This window comes from Pygoscelis adeliae, unplaced genomic scaffold (assembly GCF_000699105.1).
Source record: "Pygoscelis adeliae isolate BGI_AS28 unplaced genomic scaffold, ASM69910v1 Scaffold367, whole genome shotgun sequence".
Lineage (NCBI taxonomy): Eukaryota > Metazoa > Chordata > Aves > Sphenisciformes > Spheniscidae > Pygoscelis > Pygoscelis adeliae.
In genome coordinates, this window is record NW_008825149.1 from 673,193 (window position 1) to 696,439 (window position 23,247).

General features: G+C 37.9%; 1 protein-coding gene across 1 annotated transcript in view; it reads right to left on the bottom strand.

Annotated features, from left to right (window-relative positions):
• ST18 (suppression of tumorigenicity 18, zinc finger) overlaps nt 1-18,772 on the bottom strand; it is a 173,988-nt gene extending 155,216 nt beyond the window's left edge. Inside the window, exons 1-2 of the mRNA XM_009328314.1 lie at nt 18,734-18,772; nt 18,291-18,426 (exon numbers count right to left, since the gene is read on the bottom strand). Of these exons, the coding sequence (XP_009326589.1) occupies nt 18,291-18,426; nt 18,734-18,772 (175 nt within the window). The remainder of the gene's footprint in view (nt 1-18,290; nt 18,427-18,733) is intronic.
• Between the last annotated feature and the right edge of the window lie 4,475 nt (nt 18,773-23,247).

The window sequence follows — 23,247 nt, forward strand, 5'->3', positions numbered from 1 at the left end:
AAACCCTGTATCAGATTACCAATACCATGTGATGTCTTATATAAAGCTGGATAACATTCGTGATCAGTTTGTATCCAGTACAAAGCCGCTCATAAATAAATAGGGCTAGAGGCATGTTTTGATGGCAGAGGGCATCATACTGCTCTGTTCTTATTGAAAGATGGCCCTGGTTTAGTAAAGATATGTTTTGTTGGCAAAAAGTCTGCTATCATCTGGTTAAGTGGAAGGATGTTCAGACATGAAGCTGAAGCAAATATTTTAGCTTAATCTTGAAGGCAAGTGATTTACTTTGTAGCATTTCAAGGTTATTTATTTTACAGTACAGCAGCTTGTTTACCTGGAATCAGTGTGACTCAGAAAATCTTGTTAAAATGGAATATTAGGAGGAGGAAAGAGAAAAATAAAAGAAGAGTAAGAAACAGAGAAAGAGTTAGAAGGAGTTAGAAATATAAGCAGAAGAAGAAATAAGGATTTAAACAAGAGGAATGTTAGAGAATAGGAATATATCAAGTAAAAATAAATTTAACTTTATCTTCCATTTGAACCCTTTAATGGTGCCCTTGCTTACTCTGGCCAGCAGTTTCTCTTGCAAATAGCTTCATAGGCATCAGTGGGACAATTTCTGAGAGTTACTGCATTTTTATGTCGGTAAGAAGTGGAGTACATAGTCTTTCAGATGATAATTAACAGAAATGACTACAGAGTAGTCAGAAGGAAGAGAATATATCTTCTATAAACTCAAATATCAGAGTACCGAAAAGAGGGCTGTTTTATCCACTGGGAACCTGGCATTAATCAGTCTTTTAATACATTTGCATTTATTTCACACATGCAAATCTTATTTTTCATGCTATTTCACCCATTATTTTTCTATAATGAAGTTGATTAATTAAAGGAAATTCTAAGTCTTAGACCTTCCCTCCTGTTCCCCCCAAATAAACCTCTTTTTTTCTACTAACGAATGGGAAATCATAGTGCAGCTACTATTTTAAATGGAAGAAACTATTAATCTGGGAAGATACTAAATATATCTACGAGCAGTCAACACTGCAGCTTTTATAGTCATGCTTCGAGCTGTTCTTTCCCACAGCAACCTCATCAGCTATATTTTCCTATGTTACACAAACATGGCTAAGTCTTTATCTACAAGTTTAGCCTATGATTCTGTGGAGACACCTTCACTGAATTATGTAGATCCTCATAAAATCTGTCAGTAATATTACAGAGACTTTAACTTTGATATCAGCTTCAGTTAAGGAAACATTAAGTAGTCACTTATTCTCAAAGTCAGATTTCTGGTAATACATATATACGACGACTGCCTTAAAATTTGTCTTATCTGAAAGATATATTTCATTTCAGATATCTATATTAATATTACATTTTGCAAGACACTTTCAACATGTACTCTACACCTCCCTAGTCTCTCACATTTTTTTGGCTTAGCTTGTTTTACGTGATAGTTTTGCTGTGTAACTGGCTTGCTGTTGTAGCACAGTGAATCAGTGATAGAGTACATGACAGCTGAGGATCTGGTTTTCCATTTTCAGCAACCGGTGATAGTGACACTATCCTTAAAAAGGGTTCCTTTGATGTACGATTTAAAGATGCCTCTGTCACTGCAAGTCAATGGCCAACAGCCGTCATTTCTTCATCATTTGTATGTAGGTGTGACATCCTCCATCTGTCTCTGTTGCCAGTTACTGAGCAATCACAGGATTTGGGGAAAACATGTAGGTAGATGGAAGAAAGACATAAGACCTGTACAAAGGATGGATTACTCTCTCATCCTCACTGATCACAGTATTAACTGGTGGAATGGAAATACAACTAACAGACAGAAGAAAAGGATTCAGAGCAGTGAGGGGGACAAATGAAATAATCCCACGCAGAGCCCATTGCTGGCCAAACTGATCTCAGTCACATGCAGAAGTAGTGCTGTGAGGTTCACATGTGAGGCTGTCAACCACGTGAAAAACTATTTTTCCTACCACTGAAGACTACCACAAGAACAGATTTTAAAATCTGTTATCGGACTGCTTACTGGGTTTGGTTAAAAAGACTAATCAAGCTCTGTCTATACTAGTTCTTATACAGAAGAACAACTTCCAACTAGTTTACAGTCTCCCTTTCCACATTATTCAATACTGTAACCACAAATTTCCTCAAAGTGTTTTTCTTGCTCGGTACCCAGAGAACACCTCAATAGCACAGGACCTTCTTCATGTGCAATATCCTATGTTGTCACTAAAGTCAAGTAACACATGTTGTATTTTAATTTAGGACTTCAACCCTGTTAAAAGAAGTCAAAATTAGCAACTAATAATGTCTAATTCTCTTTTTCCTGTAAATTCAATGACGCTTTTACCATTTTACCTAGGCAGCAGCTTGAACTCCCCCCATTAGTGAAAAATTAAAGTGAACATAGGAGGGTTGTATGTGTACAGTTTGGTTGTAGGCAGGACCCAATGATATCTAACAAAATAAGAAACAGAGCCAATGAAAACTAGAGGTCTTTAAGCAAAAAGATCTTTAATCAAAATCAATGTATATTGTAGGAAACTCTGAAAAAAGCTTTCTACAAATACACTCATTTTACTTTCTTAACATTCATTACTCCAGTATTTGCAGTCTTCTGGCATTTGCTTTTCTTATTTTTCAAACAATTTTACTATAAAATGAATAGTTTTTTATATATTGTCATTTGGATATATTAATCTACAAGAAAAAGAAAAAAATTACAGGAAACAAAATATTTTATTTCTAAAATATCAAAAAAGGACACAAATGACATTGTCTTACACTGTTTATTCATAAATGAAATGCAATTTTTGCTTTCTGTTTCAACTAGGAGCAGTTATTCAGAATTTAAGTATGCTTCCCGAGTGCACAAACTGAGATTAACTTTTAGAGGAAAGCAGCAGCAGCACTATTATATATTTGTAAAAAAACTCATATAAGCAACCAGATGTGACCCTTTGAGCTCTATTCTGCCTACCACATCTGATGAATTTATCACTGCATCCTTTTACTATCATTGAAGATATCCTTTGGTTTTGTAAGGAGCAGATATGAAGACTGATTCAATTGCAACACAAATGAGACCAAGTTGCTCCTAACATCTAGGTATAAAGCATCAGAAATGCATTAACAATAAAAATAACTTGCAAAGACAGAACAATGCAATGGCATTATATAATATGTGCAGACATATCAGGAAAGAAAATTGGTGGAGAAGCAGAAAGCTGCAGATCTTCCACCAGTCACAAAAAAAGGAGGTGCCAGGTGTGACTCCCAGTAACTTGCAGCCTCTTTTGCCTGTGGGGCCTTCAGAAGTGACAGGTGATCTAGCAGCAACAAATGGTGTTTCAGCAGACAAAAGGAGCAGCTGGTTTGCCTAATGGATCTTACAATGAATGACATCAGTGGAATCCCCCAGCAGGTTAGGGGTGGTGTAATTGCATCTTTCCACAGATCAAACATGCCTAGAGGAATTAGGAAGCTAGTGGCTAAATCCATTGGCTGGACCCTGGAAAGTCATGGATAGGGAAAGCCAGTTTATCTGCTTCCAGTACGGAAATCCTGTCTAGAACAGAACTGATGAAAATCTCAAGGGCACTGTCCTATTTCTTTGCAAATGCAGATGATCATAAAGCTAGACAGAAAACTGATCGAGAGCTTGGTGGACACTGGTGTTGAACAAGTCTTTTGAAGACCCTTCTGTGGGACCACAAATGTGGATTTCTCTTCCACCAGAAAACTGATGGATCATTCCTGTAGATCAGACAAATCAGAAAAAGTCTGCAGCTATGAAGATATTATAGTAATAGGAAAAAGTAGTAGGTGGAAGGCCTGGCACAGGGAGTTCCACTGTACCAGAGGCCTAGCAGGTGAGAACGGCTTCAGTGATAGAAAATGATTGAGGATTCTAGCTAGGATATGCATCTACACATAATAATATTTGAATAGAGGGGTCCTGAATCTTCAGTAAGCACATGCAGAGCCAGGAGGCTTACGTACAGAATGCAACTATTCCTGAGCTAGTGTTTGCAGATGACCACAATCTCCTGTCTCATGTCCCCAAGGACATGTAGTTAGTTATTGGCCAGTTTGGATGTTCTGCAAAGTTCTTTACATTTACAGTTCCTCTAACAGAAGTGTGAATTCAGTCAAGACCAGATAGGACTGAGTCTCCAGTGTTCACAGACACGTGCAATTCAGGGTAATGAAAAATCCCTTTGGTTGTCTGCATTTCAGATGCAACCCTGCAGATGCAAGGGTAGATAGATGATGGTAGTATGGTATATTGGCTTGGCTAGTAATCAGGTAACATCTAGGGAAGGGATATGATGATGATCCACAAGAGAGGACTGTCACATAACACTTGTGTCTACTGTGCCTCACTCACAGTTGGGAGATTTAGGCTGCATATCCTAGGCATAACCTTGCTATTATGTGCTTCCATCAGCTCAGTCCCTGGGCTCTTCCTTGATTAACTGAATAATTCCATTTGCAGGACATGATACCTAACTCTGCAGTTCTGGGGCACTGTGCATTACTGGCACTGAAGTTACGATAATCACAGCTGAATGATCATGTAGCTTGTCTACATGATGACACAACCCCTCAGGTCATTATTTGCAGAGGGCTCCAATCAGAAACTCAAACATTACAATAACCTTAAAGCTAATCTTATCATGTAATAAACAGACTTGTGTGGCAGAAGATTACTTCTCTGTCCTGGCAAACTTGGATAATATCTTTATTGTTATACTGAACTGTGGCTATGAACTCTATAAAGCAAAAGAAATAAAAGCAAATAAAAAATAAGCACTCAATAATATCCTGTCTCCTCTGTGATATACCTCTGTACCTACCTCTGCTCTTACCTTAAAATGTATAAAATGTCTTTTACAAAAAAGAGATAACGAAGCTTTAACGGTAGTTTCGAGAAGATACTTCATCATCACACTGACTGGCAGCAGGGAAAAGTAACTTAGAAAACTGCTTTTTCATGGAGTAGCTGAGCAATAATCTATCAGGAACAAATTGTGAAACTGCCATAGCAAATGCAGGAAAAAAAAAATTCAGAACGGTCACACAGCTAATTCAAATTGAAGGGTATTAAACAGGATTTGCCCACAACTAGCTTGCACATTTTCTACACTAGTCTTAAAAATATTCCTTCAAGATGTGCAACTATGGGGCTAAATTGATGAAACTCTTTCAGATATCACAAAAGGAAAGAAAAAAATAATCGCATGGGGTGTGAAAGATGTTTGCCAAACATACTGCCACGAGATTTTGAAATTTCAATCGTATGTTTTAATATTAAATTCAGGGTTGAAAATATACACATTCCTTCACAAAAATGCCTATATGGAGTTTCACCATTGCAATTTGGGTACCTGATCTTCAAAAGTGCTAAGTATTCAACAGCATTAAAGGTGAATGAAAAGGAAGATATTAAAACCATACATGAGTATTTGTATATGGACTTTAACATACTTTCCTCTCAAGCCCAAGCTCACTCAGTTACACATTCTGGATGGATATTTTATAGTTGAAGTTTTTACTGCAAACCAGAAATGCCAAATTTAAAATGGCTGAAGGGAAAAAAAGAATGTTTGCCTTTTCTACTTCTCAGTCATAAATATGCCATCATAGTTTCTTTTCTTTTTACTATACAGCTTTATTTCAATATTATAAAGACACCTTTTATAGATATGAAAATGTTGTTGATAATTGTTTTTTTTAATTCATGAAATGATAAATTCTTCCTCCCAGGTCTTCATTCTCATCCTGCAGAAACCTGATTGGCAGGTATACCCACCCCAGAAACTATCCCTGTTAGAATCCAGCTGTATGATACAGAACATGCTTCCTTTCCATGGAATGGAAATCATGTTGATATGAGCACAGAATGCATAGTCTTGCTATGTAGTGTGAGAAGTTATATAGGTGATCTATCTTTCCATAGAAGGTTTACAAGGGCATGATTGCTTTCTATAGAAATATTTTAAAATCCTTTTTAACTGTTAGGATTATATATGTTGACGGCTAGAAAAGGGTGCTTTTGATTCTCTGTTTGAAATCTACCACTAATTTGATGTGACTACAGCTAAACTGTGAGGTTCATTCCATGCATTTCTGTAATAGGCACAAAAATTTAAGAGAGGCAATCTCATGATTTCATAAGATAAATATTCTTTGTTATCATGATATCACGTCTGTTAATTGTTAGGTTCACAAACATTCAAAAAACTTAAAAATTGCAAGTGCCTAAGTGTTGCATACTTTTCCATTTTCTTGGCATTTGTTTTGCTGTTCTACGGATACAGAAGGCAACGTTTCTTGTGCAATAGTAGTCTGCCCTTTTTCCCATACCCGCCGCACAACACCGATGAAGTCAAGTGTAGTGCCCGCACAGCCCCGGGCTTCCAGCCATGGGCCCGCAGGCTCCTACAGCTGGGACTGCATTTATTACACCCTGTTTTACAGGAGGCATTGCTTTACTGGGAACAACTTCCGCTTCCAGTAGAGCAGGAGCTAAGGTAGCATGAGATGCGACATCTTTCAGAGGAAACGGTTCTCCTTTTTATCAGGCATCTTGATACTAGCAAACAAAGCTAGCAAGCTTGTTCCAAAATAAAGCTCACAGGCTGAGAGGAGAGGAAGAGCATTTACAATATGGAATTGATCCATTTTAAGCGTTCTCGTTGGCAAACGCGTTAGAGAAAAAAAAAAAAAAAAGATTAGAGTCTGCAACAGATAATCTGGCATGAATCAAGAACAATATTTTGTAGGTGGGCCCAGCACAAAGCAAGGTCCATTAGGCTCAAAGGACACTGCAACAGAACAATGGAAGCAGACAGGAAGTCTGCACTAATAAATATGCCCATTGGGCCAGTGCCACTGCCTAGCATGGCATAGATACATACAGAAGGATTATACAGTAAATGGTGCAAACACAGTCCAGTCCATCTGTCATAAACATTAAGTCCAAAGGCCACAGGTGCAGATGGCACTAAAAAGTAAAAATTACACCCAGACAGAGACCACTTCATGTAATATGGAGAAGAAAAAAAAACCCAGCAAAACAAAACAAAACAAAACAAAAAAAATCCAGTGATTTGTTTCCAATCAATAAATGTTCTCAGAATGTCCTTGGCAATCTCTGCTTCTTCCTTTCCCTCTGTCATTGTACATGCATAACATACATTTTATTTCACAAAAGTACTCTGAGCATTCAGGACCCTTTTCTATTCAGTTAAATAAATCTACTTGATATTTGGGCAAAAAGGCAAAAAATTTAAAGTAAGATTCAGTCCTTCATTCCAGTGTGTTGAGAATAAGATGTGTTTTCCCTTTGGAAATTGAATTTGTTAGACTACAGGTATATCTTGTTTGAGGAATGTTCCCATTCTAAAAAGCTTAATAAAAAGGAGGACAATGCGCTTCTCTCTCTCATAGTCCATGTAAGCAGAAAGGAAAGTTTCATCCTGTTAAGTTCTAAAAAGAAGCAAAGTATTTCTGCTCTTTAGCCATTTTACATAACACTTGCACATGACAGTGATTTCTCATACTGAAGTATCTTTAATATGTTTGCTATTTCTCTGTAGCATCGTTATGTACATAACGATGTCTACACACCACAGAAAACACCTTATAGAAGGGTTTAATCTGTGATAGTTTTCTTCTTTCACAATCACCACAAGCTAGTAACAAAATATCCAGGGCTAAACAGCAGCAGACCACAAAAAGGGCTCTAAGAACAGTCCACCCAAGTGAAATGAGTCCCCAGATAAAATACTGGCACTCCAAGATTTTGTCTTTAGTTGCCAAAATCAACTGTATCTCAAACCTGTGGAAATCAGAATTTCAAGTTTGTCCTTTTTTAGCCATTCTTTGATGCAGTTGTAGAAGTTGTACAAGCACTTCTCAGGTTGTCAGCTGATTAAATGAGAGACCCCTAAAGGAATTCTTTAGGAGCACTTACAAAAGAGTTTTAAAGCTATAACCAAATGCAATATATCTTTGATGGAGTGTTGGATAGTGTTAGATCCCTGGTTTAATGAAGAAACAAAAGCCATCGAAGAATTTCATCATATTTCAACTGTATAATTCCATTGAAATTCTTGGCAACCCTAGTGTTGTTTCAGAAACAGAAGTAGTTGTACTCAAACAAAAAATCTCTAGAACTTTTTTTTACTACAAGAACAAGCATTATCTTTTCATCTTTAGTCAGCATTGTCCATTGTGCCTCATTCACTTCACTCATGAAATCTGACCTCCAGAAATCACTGAATAAACCTCATGCCTTTGTAATAACACTAGCCATAAGATTATATAAACAGGTGAGTAGGATGTGCTGCATTTTCTCTTTCTTCTGGATGGATTTTTTGTAACTGGGCAGCAGACATTATAATCACAGAAACGATTACGTACGTTATTTCTTTGTTGTACTTGCAGCCAAATAGTGTAAAGATCTAATAATACAGAAATGAGTCAACTGAATGTTATTTCTGAAATATTAAAGAATTATTCAAAAATGCCAAGTTCTACAGTTTTTAATTTTTAAGAGGTACATGCCCACTAAGCAAAGGTTTGAGTATGATCTCTACAAGAGATAACAGTGGGCAGCACCAATATCGTTTTCCTAAAGTCTCAAATTAAAACCATTTAGGAAAGTGGGTTTGGTTTTGTTTTTTTAAAGATCAAAAAGTGTAGACAGTGATTTTGAAGACCTATTTCTTCACCTAATACCAAAGGGTTATAGTATTCCAGTTGTGATTTTTGCCAGAACTAGGTACTTTTTCAGCATCCAGTGTCCAAGTGTTTATTGCCACCCTGATGCTGCATCAATAGTTGTGACTTCAGTTGCTCCTACTTGCTCTGCTTCCTGCTGTCCTCAGTGACCAGGAACAATGAGAAGAAAGCTTCCTCTCTCATTGACTAGGTCTGCTTGTGCAACTGTGAGCAGATGAGACCTTGCTCTGCCATATGTCAAGCCAGCCAACTCTCATACAACCACCACAGGAATAAATAAATGTGACACCATACCCGGCTTTGCAGCAAGGCTTACTTATCACGGTCACTGTGGTGACACCTGCTCACACAATGTTAGATTACTCATTTCTTATTAGCTTGGAACTTAGGCAGAGTTTGTTCCCCTTTCATTCATGCACTGTAACTCCCGAGTAGCCCTGACAGACAGGTTCCTGTGCCAGGATGTATGGAAGGAACCTAAAGAGGTTTCAACCATCCCTCACTAGCCATCATCACCCATGCCGTTATCTCCTATTCCCTTCACCATGATAGTGGCAACACATGTGGTCCTGACTGCTCTGAGGTCCTCCAAAGCTGTTGTATTGTGTCCTCATTCCCTCTGCACATCCGCATCATGTCATCACCACTGCCTTGTGATCTGAAGCAGGGAGGGTCAGGAATGACTGAACACATCAGACGGAACATGCATTCACTTTTATTCTTTTCCAGGTTGCATCCTGTCCTAGATGCGATGCTGGCTGGTGATATGTGATCATGGAAATCACATATGTAGAGTCCTGAATTTAAATTCAATGTTTATAAATGTGTTACTAGTTTTCTGAAAGTGAAGATGCTACATAGTTACACCAATTACTATTAAATTCATTGGTTTACTACCCACCTTTTCTGCTACTGTACACCAATAGCATCAACTAAGGATGACGCTATTGGTGTTAGGGCTCAGGAAAGCAATGAGGCTGCTGCCAGGGCCCTGCCTGGAGTTAAAGCTAACTGAACAGGACATGCTAACACTACCCATGCAAGCATGAACAGAAAATGAGAAACTATTGAGCGATAACAAAGTGAGAAGCTAATAAACCTTATAGATAGTGCAGTGAAGAATGGCTGGATTTCACAGGCAGTTGAGAGAGAGTTATGTGATCAATGGCCAAACTTCACAGATAGTTGAAGGGGAGCATTGGGGACCTTTTGGTGAGTACAGTCATGCAAGGCCAGCAGTGCCCAGGCAACTGTAGCAGAAATTCCATGCAAGGCCACGAGTACATCAGCAATGCTATCAGAAATACTGAACTGGCAAAGAGATACAGCAAAGCTGGTACCAGTGGAGAGAAAGAAATTGGGGCAGGCTGTTTTGGGAGGAGGCTGAAGCAGGAAAGAGTTAATTAGGGAGGTGAAAAGGAACATCAAAAAGTAGAAAAAGAAAAAGGTAAGAAATAGAAAAAGTGATTAATATTTATGCAAGTCCTGTGAACAATACTGCCTGCTGGGTAGTCCTGCATTTCATCAGCACAGCCTGAGCCGGGACAACAAACCAAACTTGTAAACATACAATGCATATATCAAACTTGTTTCTGCAATCAGGAGGGAGCGAGTAGGGGAGAAGTGCTTTCCCTGGCCTAACAGGAGAACGTCTGGATGGGACAGATTGAACATTCTGCTACCACTCTGTTGGTGTCCATTCCAGGGTTGATCACATTGGTATCTTCCCAGCCACTTCCTAATATCTTCCGGAGTATAAATCCATACAGTACAAGATTGATTACAATGTATTCCACATTCCCAAGTAGAGTATTTTCTACCAATGACCCAAGAGAGCTCACAAACCCTTTCCTTTTCCTTTTCCTTTTAGCCCCCTGTCCTCACTGTTAGTCATGTTGATTTGGCATAAGGAAACGACAGGTTTACAAATATCTGCTAATCACTCCCTTTGTTCTACTATTTTCACTTCCAAACAAAAATGCGTCTGATTTCTTATGACTTCCTTGACACAATTCTTTTTTCCTAAGCAAAAATACTCACATTAAATTTCAGTGGAAAAGAACAAAAACAGGGCATAAGCACCATCAACTCAAACCAAGGCACAGTTCAGAATCCATAGGCCATAGGTTCCCTACAAACAGCATTCACCATCCTGGCCAAACACCTGTACTCAGTAAATTTCCAACATCCCAGGAGTGATGGCAAGGACTGCTCTGCAGGAAGAATCCTCCCAGCAGGCACAGGAGGTTCAGAGACCTGGATAAGCCATAAGATTACATCTGGAATGGCAATTTTTTGTATTTTCCATTATTACCCATGTGAAAATAATACTTTGCCCTTACAAAGTAGTGCAGCACTGCATCTGCCTAACTACAAGGGAATCTCTTGCAACATTTAGAGATTCATTAGAGCTCCTTAACAACCCAAGCTCACCTGATGCATGGGAATGGGCGAGATTCGTTAGGAGGTAGGAGGCACTATTCACTTACAAGGAAAATGTTATTTCAAAAGTTGCAACACTATTTTCTCAGGATTGCTCTGCCTAAACATGTTTTTTTTCCTGCAGGCATCTCTTCTCTAGATTAAACAAGCCCTGCTTTCTCAGAGTCTCTTCACAGGGTATATGCCCCTGCCTCCAACTATCTTGGTAGCTCTCCACTGAACTTGTTCCAGTTGATCAACAACTGTCTTGTATGGGGGTACCCAGAACTGGATGCAATGTTCTAGACATGGCCTAATTGGTACCAAGTAAAGGGAAATAACAACTTCCTTTGATCTAGTAGCTATTCTGCTGTTGATATAGTCCAGTGCTTTGTTAACCTTCATCACTGTCAGCATACAATGTTTAATCCGCTGTCCACCAAGACACTTATGAAGGTATTAAACAGGGTGGGTTTCTGGACAGTCCCCTGAGGAACTCAGGCATCGAGGCAGCATATGAACCAGTAACCACTAGCCTTTGAGTCAGATGATCCATCCAGTTTTCTACTCATCTAGTAGTCCAGCCATCTACTCCATAACAACCCTGCTTGAATATGAGGATGTTGTGGGAGATTGTGCTGAAAACTTTGCTAAAGTCTAAGCAGATGACATCCCCTGCTCCCCTTAATCATGAATCCAGTCAATCCAGTCATCTCATTATAGAATGCAATTGGGTTGGTCAAGAATTAAAATCCATGCTACTCCAAATCACTTTTTTGCAAGAGAACTCGATATAAGCATACCAGGTATAAACATTCACATTCTCTGTGGTCATCTTTACCACCACCATTAAGCTACCAGAAAATCTTTACTCGTATATTTTCTCTGAAGTAATATAAATCTTCTAGCAAAACAGAATATTTTTGACACATGCAATCACATGATTAACACTTCTATAGGAGCACTACTAATAAAATTATTACTGAGAAAAATAGATAAAATATTTCTGTGAGTCAGGTTCATAGGAAATGACGTGTTTCTGCTTCATGCTGTTTAAAGCCACAGTTAGTATTTTTTAAGACTTTTATCCATATTCCATCTAATTTTAATCAAACATTTTCTTAAGTTTAACATCTTAATTCCTGGAACAAAATTAATGTCAATATGAACTCGTTGAGATCATAAAAAATATTAATGAGCTCCCAAGTAGTATTTTCCAGTACAAATTCCATAGTGTTCTGTATATACTCATATACATATACATAAAATATGAGTGTCTTGATAAAAATACAATATATATAAACATAGATAAAAAGTTTTCAGCAAGGCACATTTCTTTGTCTGGACCAAAATAAAACCCCCACAGAATAGTCAAATAATGTAGTCAAATAGCATTGCTTTCATTGTATTTTTACAGTGTTGGGAAAACCTAGTGCATACAATTGAAATTGAGATTTGCCCTTGAAGTACAAAAGGAAAAAGTAAGACTATGTACTTGTTAATTGTTTTCTATTCTGTGAAGCCTATTCTTAATATCCCCTTGCAGTATATTGAGTAATCACAAACATACACTACAGAAAACCTTTTTGATGTATTACGATTTGTTCATAAAAGAGTTATTCTGTACAGTAGAGCCAAACATAAGATTCGCTTTTAGAAGAGACTTGTTAAAAACATAAAGGTCTTCAGAAATAACTTTGCTTGTAAACATAATCATGAATATGTGCTACAAAAAATGAATTCACATTTATTTGGTTTACAGTTAAGGTGATAGTGTGAATATTGACCTCTTAGAAATACACAGGTATAAGATAAATTATTGAGAAATTTTCTATGAAAAGGAAGTGATTTTCAGAGTTTCTAGAAAGCCTTAACTCCACTTATACCTCAGGTTTAATGTTGACATTATAAAGGCTACAGCACCTCAGCCTCAGGCCACCCCATACAACCAGTTTTTTTCTGTTACGGGGATATGTATGACACTCAAGACTTGGGTTCAGCATCCTATTTATTTCAGTGGGAGGTGAAAAATATCAAGGACACACTGGAGTCTAAAGTTTATTCTTGACATATAAGAAAGTGAGGAAATGAAAAAGAAAAGCCTAGTATTGACCTGAGCTACACAGTGAAAAGGACAGGTAACAAATTCCTAATAGAACTCCAGGATAAAGTGGAAAAAAAACCAAACCCAGCTATAGCATCCAATCCAATATAGTCAGGGAAAAGCACTATTTCTGATCCCTTAAGCACCTTAGAAACAAAGTTGCCTCCATAGATATGCTTCACTAAAATCGTAGAAGCACCAAAATGAAACTGGTATATTGATGTTTTCTTGTGATACAGAGTACATTTCCCAGAATTATACCAATTCCTTAGGCTGTCCTTTTATTCCTGAAAGAGTTGAAAAATCTGTCTTCTTTTCTCCCTGTGGAATGTTTGAAATTACAATTTATTTGCCTACATTTATGATTCTAATTTATTGGCTGTAATTTATTTTAGGTTATTTTGCAATCTGCAGATTGATAATGTAATTACAGGTAAGGAACCTTAATTTATTCAGTTGCTGGTGCAAATGTCACAGTTTCCTTATTTATATGAAGAGATTTTCACTAGTGCCGCTATCTTAATTACTGATCACCACTGACTTAATTAGTACTAGTCCCATCTGGACTCAAGCCCACAATTTTTTGATATGTGCTTAAACAGAACACACAGCTTTATAGTTAAATGACAGATACCTCCATATCAGGTAATGCAAAAATGTTGGAAGTCACCCTTGTACATGCATACAGTAAGAATGGAGAAATTTATCTCTGATTTAAACAAACATAAAACCTAGCTATACAGTGGTAGGATAATTTAACTATGTATAGCTACTTTGCAGGGAAGAACTTTTTAAAACCAGCAAACAAATAAATCAAAGACATCAGAAAAGAGGGACAAAATGAGAATATAATGTTACTATAACTGTAAGAGTGTATGAATACAATACCACAATCAAGAAAATGTCAAACATTAATTTACCAAGAGACTGAGAACTTCAGTGATAAGATAGACTTTCTGTTCCTTAATCATGAACAGCTCTGCTGTAATCTTCTATCTTTGTTCTGGATACAGATGAGAATAACAAACTTCTAGCATAACATTATACTTGATTGAACTACACATTTCCAGCAACATTATTTTAGTACCTGAATTTTGGGGGTTTATATCCCATAAGTTACAGAAAAAAAGTAGACCAGATGTTCATGAAATTTAACATGTAAACAAATAAAATTGAAGCAGTAGAAATACTTGGACTTTTGGACTTCAACACTGACTAGTTAAAACCAGAGCATTTAGTATTATAAGAATCACCTTAACTTCAACCTTTGCACTACTTTTCAGGAAAAGCATTTGAGGAGGAGGGCTCCCTCCCAACAACAACTAATGAAGAATATCAGCTACTGTAAATGAACAGTTCAGCTGTGGCTCAGCAAAATACAACTTCTCACACCCTTTTTACCCAACAAAAAATGAGAAAGATGTGAAAAAGGCAATAGGAAAATATTGTGTGCCAAAATGGTACGGACATCAGAATTTTACCTGGGGAAAGAAGGTGGGTTTGACTCTCGGATTCAAGCCTATTTTCTCAAAATACAGTCAAAGCCAAGAGTGAAATCAGTACTAGAAGTTGTTTCTCCACTTCCCTTTAAACGAAGAAGAACTGAACTGAATTGAATGGAATTGAATCCAAGCCTTTGGTAAGAAATTTGGACTCAAAATGGAAGTTTAACATGCCATCACTCATATGCCACACTGTTAGATTGGACCCTGTGTTATTAAAGAAGTTAGATTATTTCTAAGTTTCCTTTGCCTCAGGGGGAAAAAAAAGTTGAAACAAGCCTGTAGAGCTCATGGTCTCACCACTGCTTCAAACATCAAGACTCCCACTGACTTCGCCAAAACCAGGATTTTACACTACACCTGTAAAAGGAGATCTTTTGCAAGATCTGTGATGTGATGTTACAGTGACAAAAGTGTGGAAAAAACATTACGGGTCAGATATGCAATAGCAGTTTATGACATCTCTGTCTCCTTCCTACCTCAGTTTATACTGTTGATAGCTGTTAGAGTTATCAGGGAATCCCCCCCCCCCCTGCAGTAATCCTCTCCTACAGCCCTCTGAACTGTGTTCACACTTATGCCATCTGGCTCTAATGGTACACAACACAAGTGCCTGTGAGAAAGACTTGCGGAGTCTCTGTCTAGTACTTGTCACTTTTAAGTGCACAATAAAGCCCATAAAAAGAAAGTACGGTTTCCAATGCCTCCATAATCAATTTAAAGAAGAGCATGAAAGGTAAGCAGAACAAGTGAAGAGGATTTTCAAAAATTTTCCCCATTTGTATAGTTCTATTTTCTCTGAATATACTTAGGGAAATTTCTCCCTAAGCTCATAGACAGCAGATGTAAGTCAGTATTGAAATCAAAGTAGAACATACCATCTTTATCTGGTGATAAGTATTTTTTGGTAATTCTTTAATATTCAACAATTACAATTTAATAACAAGGTAGTTTTCAAAGTACTTAGTTAAACTGCAAGGAAACAGAATGGGGACAGGCAGATTGTCCTTTCTAGATCCACAGAAAGCAGCTTGAACAGAAGCTTTTCAGAGATGAGCTTTTGCAGCTAATATATGTTGAAGGATCTTTTCATGCATAGACTATACGCGGTGATTCTTTTCCTTGCTTTAAATCACAAAAGGAAACCACGAGCAAACAATGGCTTTAAAAAGTGAAACAAAAGATAATTCAACTTTATATACAGAGACTGTCTGCCTCTCCTCTCTCTCTCCCTCTGTATATATGTGTATATACACAAAGACCTTTAAAACAACACTTAGTGATAATTATCCAAAATTGTTACCTAAAATGAGAAAAATTCTTTTGTTACTTTACTTTCAAGTATGTGAAAACTTAGTTCCTAAAAGTTATCCTCTTTCTCCTAATTTTTTGCAACATAACCGTCAGCTAGATGCATTTGTCACTGCAATATATTGTGCAATAATAAGTATTACACATTGGTTTCAACAACAATTCCACAAAATAAGGTTTCAGCATCTCTCTGCAAGCTATAACATGTTACAAAATGCATGTTGTTCCTTAAATTACTCTGTTTAAGCAGTCTGTCATTATCATATTATCCCAAGTATTTTTAATCTATCTTTCGAAGAGGACAGGAATAATCACTATAAGCCACTGTAAGCCTTTACCACATTTTAAAGGAAAAGTTAAAGATCGAAAGTAGAGCATAAATACACAAAGCTTTGGCACTCCACTTCCATTTCAGCACTCTGTACTGACCTCTACTGGTCTATCCATTGTAGCTTTCATAAATATTAGAGAGCTTACTTTTATTGAACTTTTGCCCTCTCTTGTTCAAATTCAGGGATAAAGTAAACTGTATCCCACCCTGCCAACTTCTCCCTGACTGAAGGTCAAAAAGCGATCAAGCTTCCAACTATTGGTGGCAGTTTACCTGTAGCGGATGAGACACTATGAAAAATCATCAGTTAAAAAAAACCTAAAAGTACATATACAGCTGTAGAAAGATATTAAAATCAGAAAACTCCATCTTAACACTTTGGGTGTATTTTTTATGACTGAATAATTTACCACATTTGTTTTATTCAACTGCTGTCTCATGTCTGCATCGTTAGCTGGTTGGTATATAAAATCTGGTTTTGTATTGTACAATACCCAACATCTGACCCATGATGAGGACTAGAAGTATTACTGCAACACAAACACCAAAGTTGTGACTATAAATTCATCATCTTCAATCATCCTCATTTGACAGACTTCTGCTTCAGAGAACACGCTTGCCTCTAGAAGCTTCTTCAGAAGAAATATTTGTTCTAATTAGGACAGAGCTGGCAGCTTATCTACCACATGCCGGTGGATCAAAGTACAGTAGCAAGTTTGACATTATAAAAGTATCACTGTAAATGTTTTGCCAAGCTAAAGTCATTACCCTGTCTTACTGGGAGCAGTGACACACTCATCGCGTCTTTTATACTACTAAATGAAGTTCAACCCATCCACTTTCTAACTGATCACAAGAAAAAACAAATCTCTTGTTCTTTATGTGCCTTACAGTAAAGAGCAACTCTAGTTAGTCATAAGTAAATGAGCAAACTTTTCCATCCTCATTTACCAAAGAGCACTTTCATTGTCAGCAGCACTCAAAACTTTCCAATTTTAAAGGCCTATTTTTAGAATTCTTTGTTATGCAAGTCTTTAAGTATGAATAACAGCTTTACATATCGTGAGAACTTCATTTCCTCTCACTGCTGTACAAGTGACTCCAAACAATTTTTTTTTCTTTTTTTTTTTTTTTTGTAAGTCACCTGTACTGGCTGGAAAATAACAGCAATTTTTGACCACAAAAACAATGAAGCTTTGTTGTTCTGTTGGTATACATAGTAAAGCAGATCACATATTGTTAATTCAATTTCAGAACAGTAAGATACCTATTATTCATGAAGCTATTTTGTGCAATAACGTATATTTCTTTCATTTTTCATAAAAACCCTCTGTAGATCATGAATATAAACAAATCAGATCATTCAGCATGGATCTATAATATTTTTATACTGTATAAATTAATATCTGAACTACATCTGTGTGTGGTTTGGGTTTTTTTTTAATCATCTCCCCCTGACTTTTTGAACACTCAGATTTCTCTCTCTTCTTTTACCGCCGCTGAACCTTGCATCACCACCTCCTAATGCTGTCAGTGCTTAGAACCACGAGCAAAACACTAAAGAAACGCTGAAGAGCCGCTGGCAAGCAGGGCTTTCCCCCACCGCGGCAGAAAGGTGCCGGGTCTCCCCGCCGCCAGCGGCCGCGTTTCCCCGGCGCTGACCAGCAGAGGGAGGAGAGGGGGGTGCCCGCACAGCCCCGCATCCCCCAGGGTACCACAGCCCCCTTTGCTCTACCTCCAAGCAAAACTACAAGCGGCGGCCCCAGTTTTAATGCCTGTGATGAAAACCCACACATGATCTTACCCAGAAAACGCACCGATGCTGGTTTGGTTTTTTTTTTTTCCTTCTTACCTTTACCTAGTGATTGAGTACGGGTGTCCAGAAGGTCGCTGTCGCCTGGTCTTGCTGGGTTTGCCACCACTCCGATTCTCGCACTGCTGCTTCTAGGAGTTGGATGAACAACTGGGACTGATCTGCTTATTCTGTTCTGTGTTAGAAAGAAAACATTTTGATGTTCTGTCACTAGAACTGGGCCTTTGCTCGACACGTTAGAGCAAGTACATAATTGTTCTGAGATTTGCAAATCAGTGTCTTTTTCCGTAAGTGGGAAACAGAAAATCTTATTAAGACTTCCTATAACTTACGAAGGAGTGAAAGACATTGATTTTCACTGAACAAGGTGTTGACTGGATCACCATGAAACCATCTTCTTTCCAAGAGACATTTTAAAGCAATACTTTTGGTCAGCTCTGTGCAAAATATTCCACAACAGCCCCAATAACTTTTTTCCTTACCTCTGGTATCCCAGTGAGGTCACATTCTGTTAAAAACATCCTGTCAAGCTTGGTACAAAAGGGCTCCAAAGAATCAGAATGCAGAAGCTATGCAACTTGCTGACTAACTTTGCTCTGTGTTATTTACCAACCACACAAAGAAAATGCTGTCTATTCAAAACACAGTTCAAAACTCTCTTCACAGAAAGTGAGTGAACAAACAGTCCCATGTCCGATGCTGTAGTCACATCTCCCATGAGGCCCGGTGATAGCTCTGGGGCATGGGACGGAGTGACACCACCAGCAGTCACTACAAGGCACTTTTGTAAACAAGTTGTGTGTGTGTGCAGAGGAGGAGGAGGAGGCGGGTGTTACTTTTTCTCTGTCTTAACATTAAGCTATATTTGCTTTATCATCTCAGAACTTCAGTCTTGGCGTAGTCTACCGGGTGCATTTGCTCTAGTACTTGCATGATATTTTGCTCACTATAACATTCATTTTCTTCCAGAAGGGATCTGAAAGGAACATCTGGAATTAGCGCAGGATCTAGATTTGGAACCCTGGAGCCAGGGTAAGCAGCAGAAGCTAATTCATAGTCGTCGTCTTCTTTAGAGACCCATCACAGAAACAAAGAAACTCAGTGGCTTTCCCTGGTTTGCACCCAGCAAAATTCAAAACACCTGTGGCAAGTCTTTTGCTTTGGTTCATTAAAGAAATAGGCCTCAGTTATAAAAGCCGTACCCAAGTTTCAAGTGTTCAGTATTCCCAAAACTCAAAGTGGGGATTCTGACCCAACTTTATGATCTTGCCTCATTATAAAACTGAATTCTTAAAGCAATCTGGGATTGCTCTAAAAATCAGAGGAACTTTAGATTTTGCATTTCAGTTCAGTAATTTCAAGTATTTCTACTTTATATAAACCCTCTCCACCCACTTTCATTATTTTAAAACCATCTATTCTTTGAAAAGTCTTATCCCACTACTCACAAAGCCACACTTTGGCAGAGAAGCAGAAATTTCTTCAACTCTCTATAGGAAGAGAAGTACCATATAGACCCAGCGCTTCCAGTACTGGCCACTGGCCTCTGCTCACACCAAGCCACTCAAATGCTTTTCTTTATACTTACAATAAATCACAGACAACTATTTCCAGATGTGGAAAGATGAAAAATTGTTCTCATTGATCTCTTTGTAATTTCATTCTTTAACTGTCAGACCAGTGTTGGAATCCTTTTTCTGCCACCCAGTCCAAACCATGCTTCTTTCTTATCTACATGGCAGCCCTTGCCATGCTCGCATTTTTTTTACCACTTCCTAGTAAATATTTTTTCTTATGCTTTCAAAGGTCTAAAAGACAGGTGTTATAAAACACCTGCCGTGTATGTTTGTGAGAGCACAACATGAGACATGGTGACATTATGTTGTAAAATAAACACTAGTCTGTTTTTCGTTTTCTGGGGTCTGGTTCTGCAGCATAAATGTGTATTCTGATCTTATCCCAAGGGAAATACCTTTATAAGATTTTACAGGTTTGTGATGTAGGTTCTCCCAAATCTTTACTCCAGGAATAAAGATCATTCCAGCTGTGACATAAAGGACATTCAACTGCTGATATACTTTAGCAACTGAATGATTCATGACCAATAATTGGATGACAAAGTATAGCTTTTAAAAATGTAAAAGTTTTCTAAAAATACACAAAACTTTAAACTACCTAGCTATATTTCTTTTATCAATACTTGAAAATAATGACTTTAAAATATGAATGGTGAATGATCTTGCAAGTAGAATTGTCTAAGTATCCCTCAGGATTTTTAAAACAAATGTGATTGATTGTTTCTTGGTACCCAACAAATATCCAGTCTTCGGTCAGAGTCTGCAATTGTGCCTTGTCAAGCAGTACCATTCTCCAAAAGTAATCACTTACAGAGATCAAGTGAACCTTCACTTCTCCATAATAGCTGAAGATACTACAACAGTTGCTTTTTAATGTAGACTTTAAAAAGCACTGGAGCCAATAGGAAGTTGTCCACTGATCTTTGTATACTTGTTTTACTTTTATTCCAAGTTTACATTATAAGCTCTTCTCATCTCATTAAAATTAGTAATATGTTATAGAACAGTATACATATATTCTTCCTCTTTCCCAATGACCTCACTGTTCCATTTAATTATCTGTATCTTAGGAACACATGCCCGGCCTCCTAAAAGGTATACAGGAGGTTAGTTATTTTCACAGTATCACCATGAGGTCAGAAAGTTTATAATCCCTGTTTTACGGACTGGGAAGACCTCAGTTAAGTCTTCCTCTTAAGCCTTTTCTGAGCTCCACTACCTACTTTTGAATGGGTCAGAACCAGCACGCCGAAGGCTGTACGCAAGAGCAAGGTCCACAGAACATTAAGCCTCCTAAGTCCAAATATCTGACTGATTTTCTCTTCTCTGTTACTGATCCTGTAACTAGATTTTGAAAGGTACACCTTGCTTTTAACTCACACCAAACTACATGAGTTAAAGGAGTCTAGCATTTTAGAATTGTGTCCAGATCGTACTCCTTTTCCATACTATTATAAGAGAAAGAGACGAGCCTATTTTTTTTTTTGTTCAAATCAGTAATACCATTGCAAAAAGAGCAAAAAGTGAAAATGTCACTGTGTTATGGAGACAGTTTCGTGTTCTCTTTTTTTTGTGCTGTGGGTACATTTCTGTGCTGATGGCTTTGATGCGCCTCAGATTACATGTGCTAGAAGCTCTCTCTGTCATTTGCAACCTGACATTCCATGCCCCACATATAAAATGATATTAATCGAGGGGCACCCATTAGGTACTGTCCTTCCTTTGGAGCCTGGTTGGAGATGGACACCTCTCCCTTGATTTTCTAAGGTCTGGACTGTCAGTGGCTCCATTCAACTTAACAAGGAGTATCAGATTGTTTTATTTATGAGTCTCAAAACTGAGACAGCGAAGTCAAGCTCAGATTCTCAGAAGTTCCTCCTATCTACCTCTTGTAATCTATTAATTCTTTAACAATACCAACAGCAACCTATATGTGTGCTTTCCAAAAATTACCGTATACTTCAGTCTCATGGAGAAAGAGGGTTAGAAAGTTTAAGTTTTGATGTTGATTCGCCAAGTGTAGGTCACATGGGAACCAAGATGTGAACATAATAATGCATTTAATGGCAAAGACTCTTCTCTCTCTCCCCAACAGTCCCACCAGGGAAAAGAGACCAAGCAAGATTGATGTTAATTATACACACAGAGGAGCCCTAGCTGCAATCACCAGCCTGCTGCAGAATTCTCTGTGGACGACAGGCAGAGTTGGCAAACAAAAGTGGAAGGGGGTAGAAAGAAAGAAAGAAACAAAATGCTTTTTCTGGCTATTCACAAAATATACCCAGCACTTAAATGCACAAAAAAAGCCAGGCAGGCTATGCAAAAAAACATTTAGTTAGGTGTCTAATAACTCCAGGAACAATGTTGGATACCAACCCATCACATTCTCCCATCAGGTGGCTTAAAAAACATAAACCAAAAGAACATTTTAAAAATCCCATTCTTCCTCCTTTTCCATGTAATTGACATGACTTACAGTTGGGGGTGATGCTGCAGAGAAGGGTGGGGGGTGCGAGGTGAATTTGAAATGGATAAAAGCTGGGTAAACCACTCCAGTAGTCAGGCTCATGCAAAAGTACTTAGCTAGAAACAAATGCTGCTGATGCTTTTGTTCTGGTCTTTCACTGAAGCTTTTTCTGGCCTTCTGATGTGCCTCCTATAGGTTGCCTCTGCTAGGCAACTGTGCATGTGCTCACAGTCCCAACTGCTAGCACCACATTTATTTATTTATTTTCAACCCAAATAAACTCTTAATGGCTTAACATAAAACATTTGGATTTTTTTTTTTAATGCACACTAAATAATAAAAAAGCCAGAAGCACAATAGGCCATAAGGGAATGAAAGGGATGATTGTTCAAAGCCCTATTAAAAGGTTTGTTGCTTTATTTATATATTTTTTAACAACACAATTTCAAAGCCTTTTAAAGAAGACTCCTCCTCCCTAGTTGCCTGCCAAGATAGTACTTAGCTGAGGGAGGGAGTGGCTGCTCTTTAAAAGATGATGGTATCTGTTAGAGAGCGAGGAAAAAAAAAATGTAAAAAGGCTTTCCCAAAACCAGTTGTCCAGAAGGGCCAATGAAAAGAAACAAAAGGTATGAGATGAGGATTAAATGGAAAGAAGATGGGAACATTAAAACACAGAGCGCTGAGAGAAAGGAGATTTTTAAAGCAAAACCGGTTCTGTTAAGGTCCTTTTAGTCACTGTTTTGTGCTAACCATGCTCCATATTTAGGCATCTGTCAGGTAGCAATTGTGAAGCACTTCACAAAAATCAACTCTGACAACCCTCTTTCATGAGGTAGGTGAGGGACAGAGACCCACTCGAACGCAGGCAGAGACCAGGTTGTACAGCTGGTTTCCACAGAAGACCAGAAAACTCTTTCACAACACACCACATTACAAAGCAACCGGCACAGAA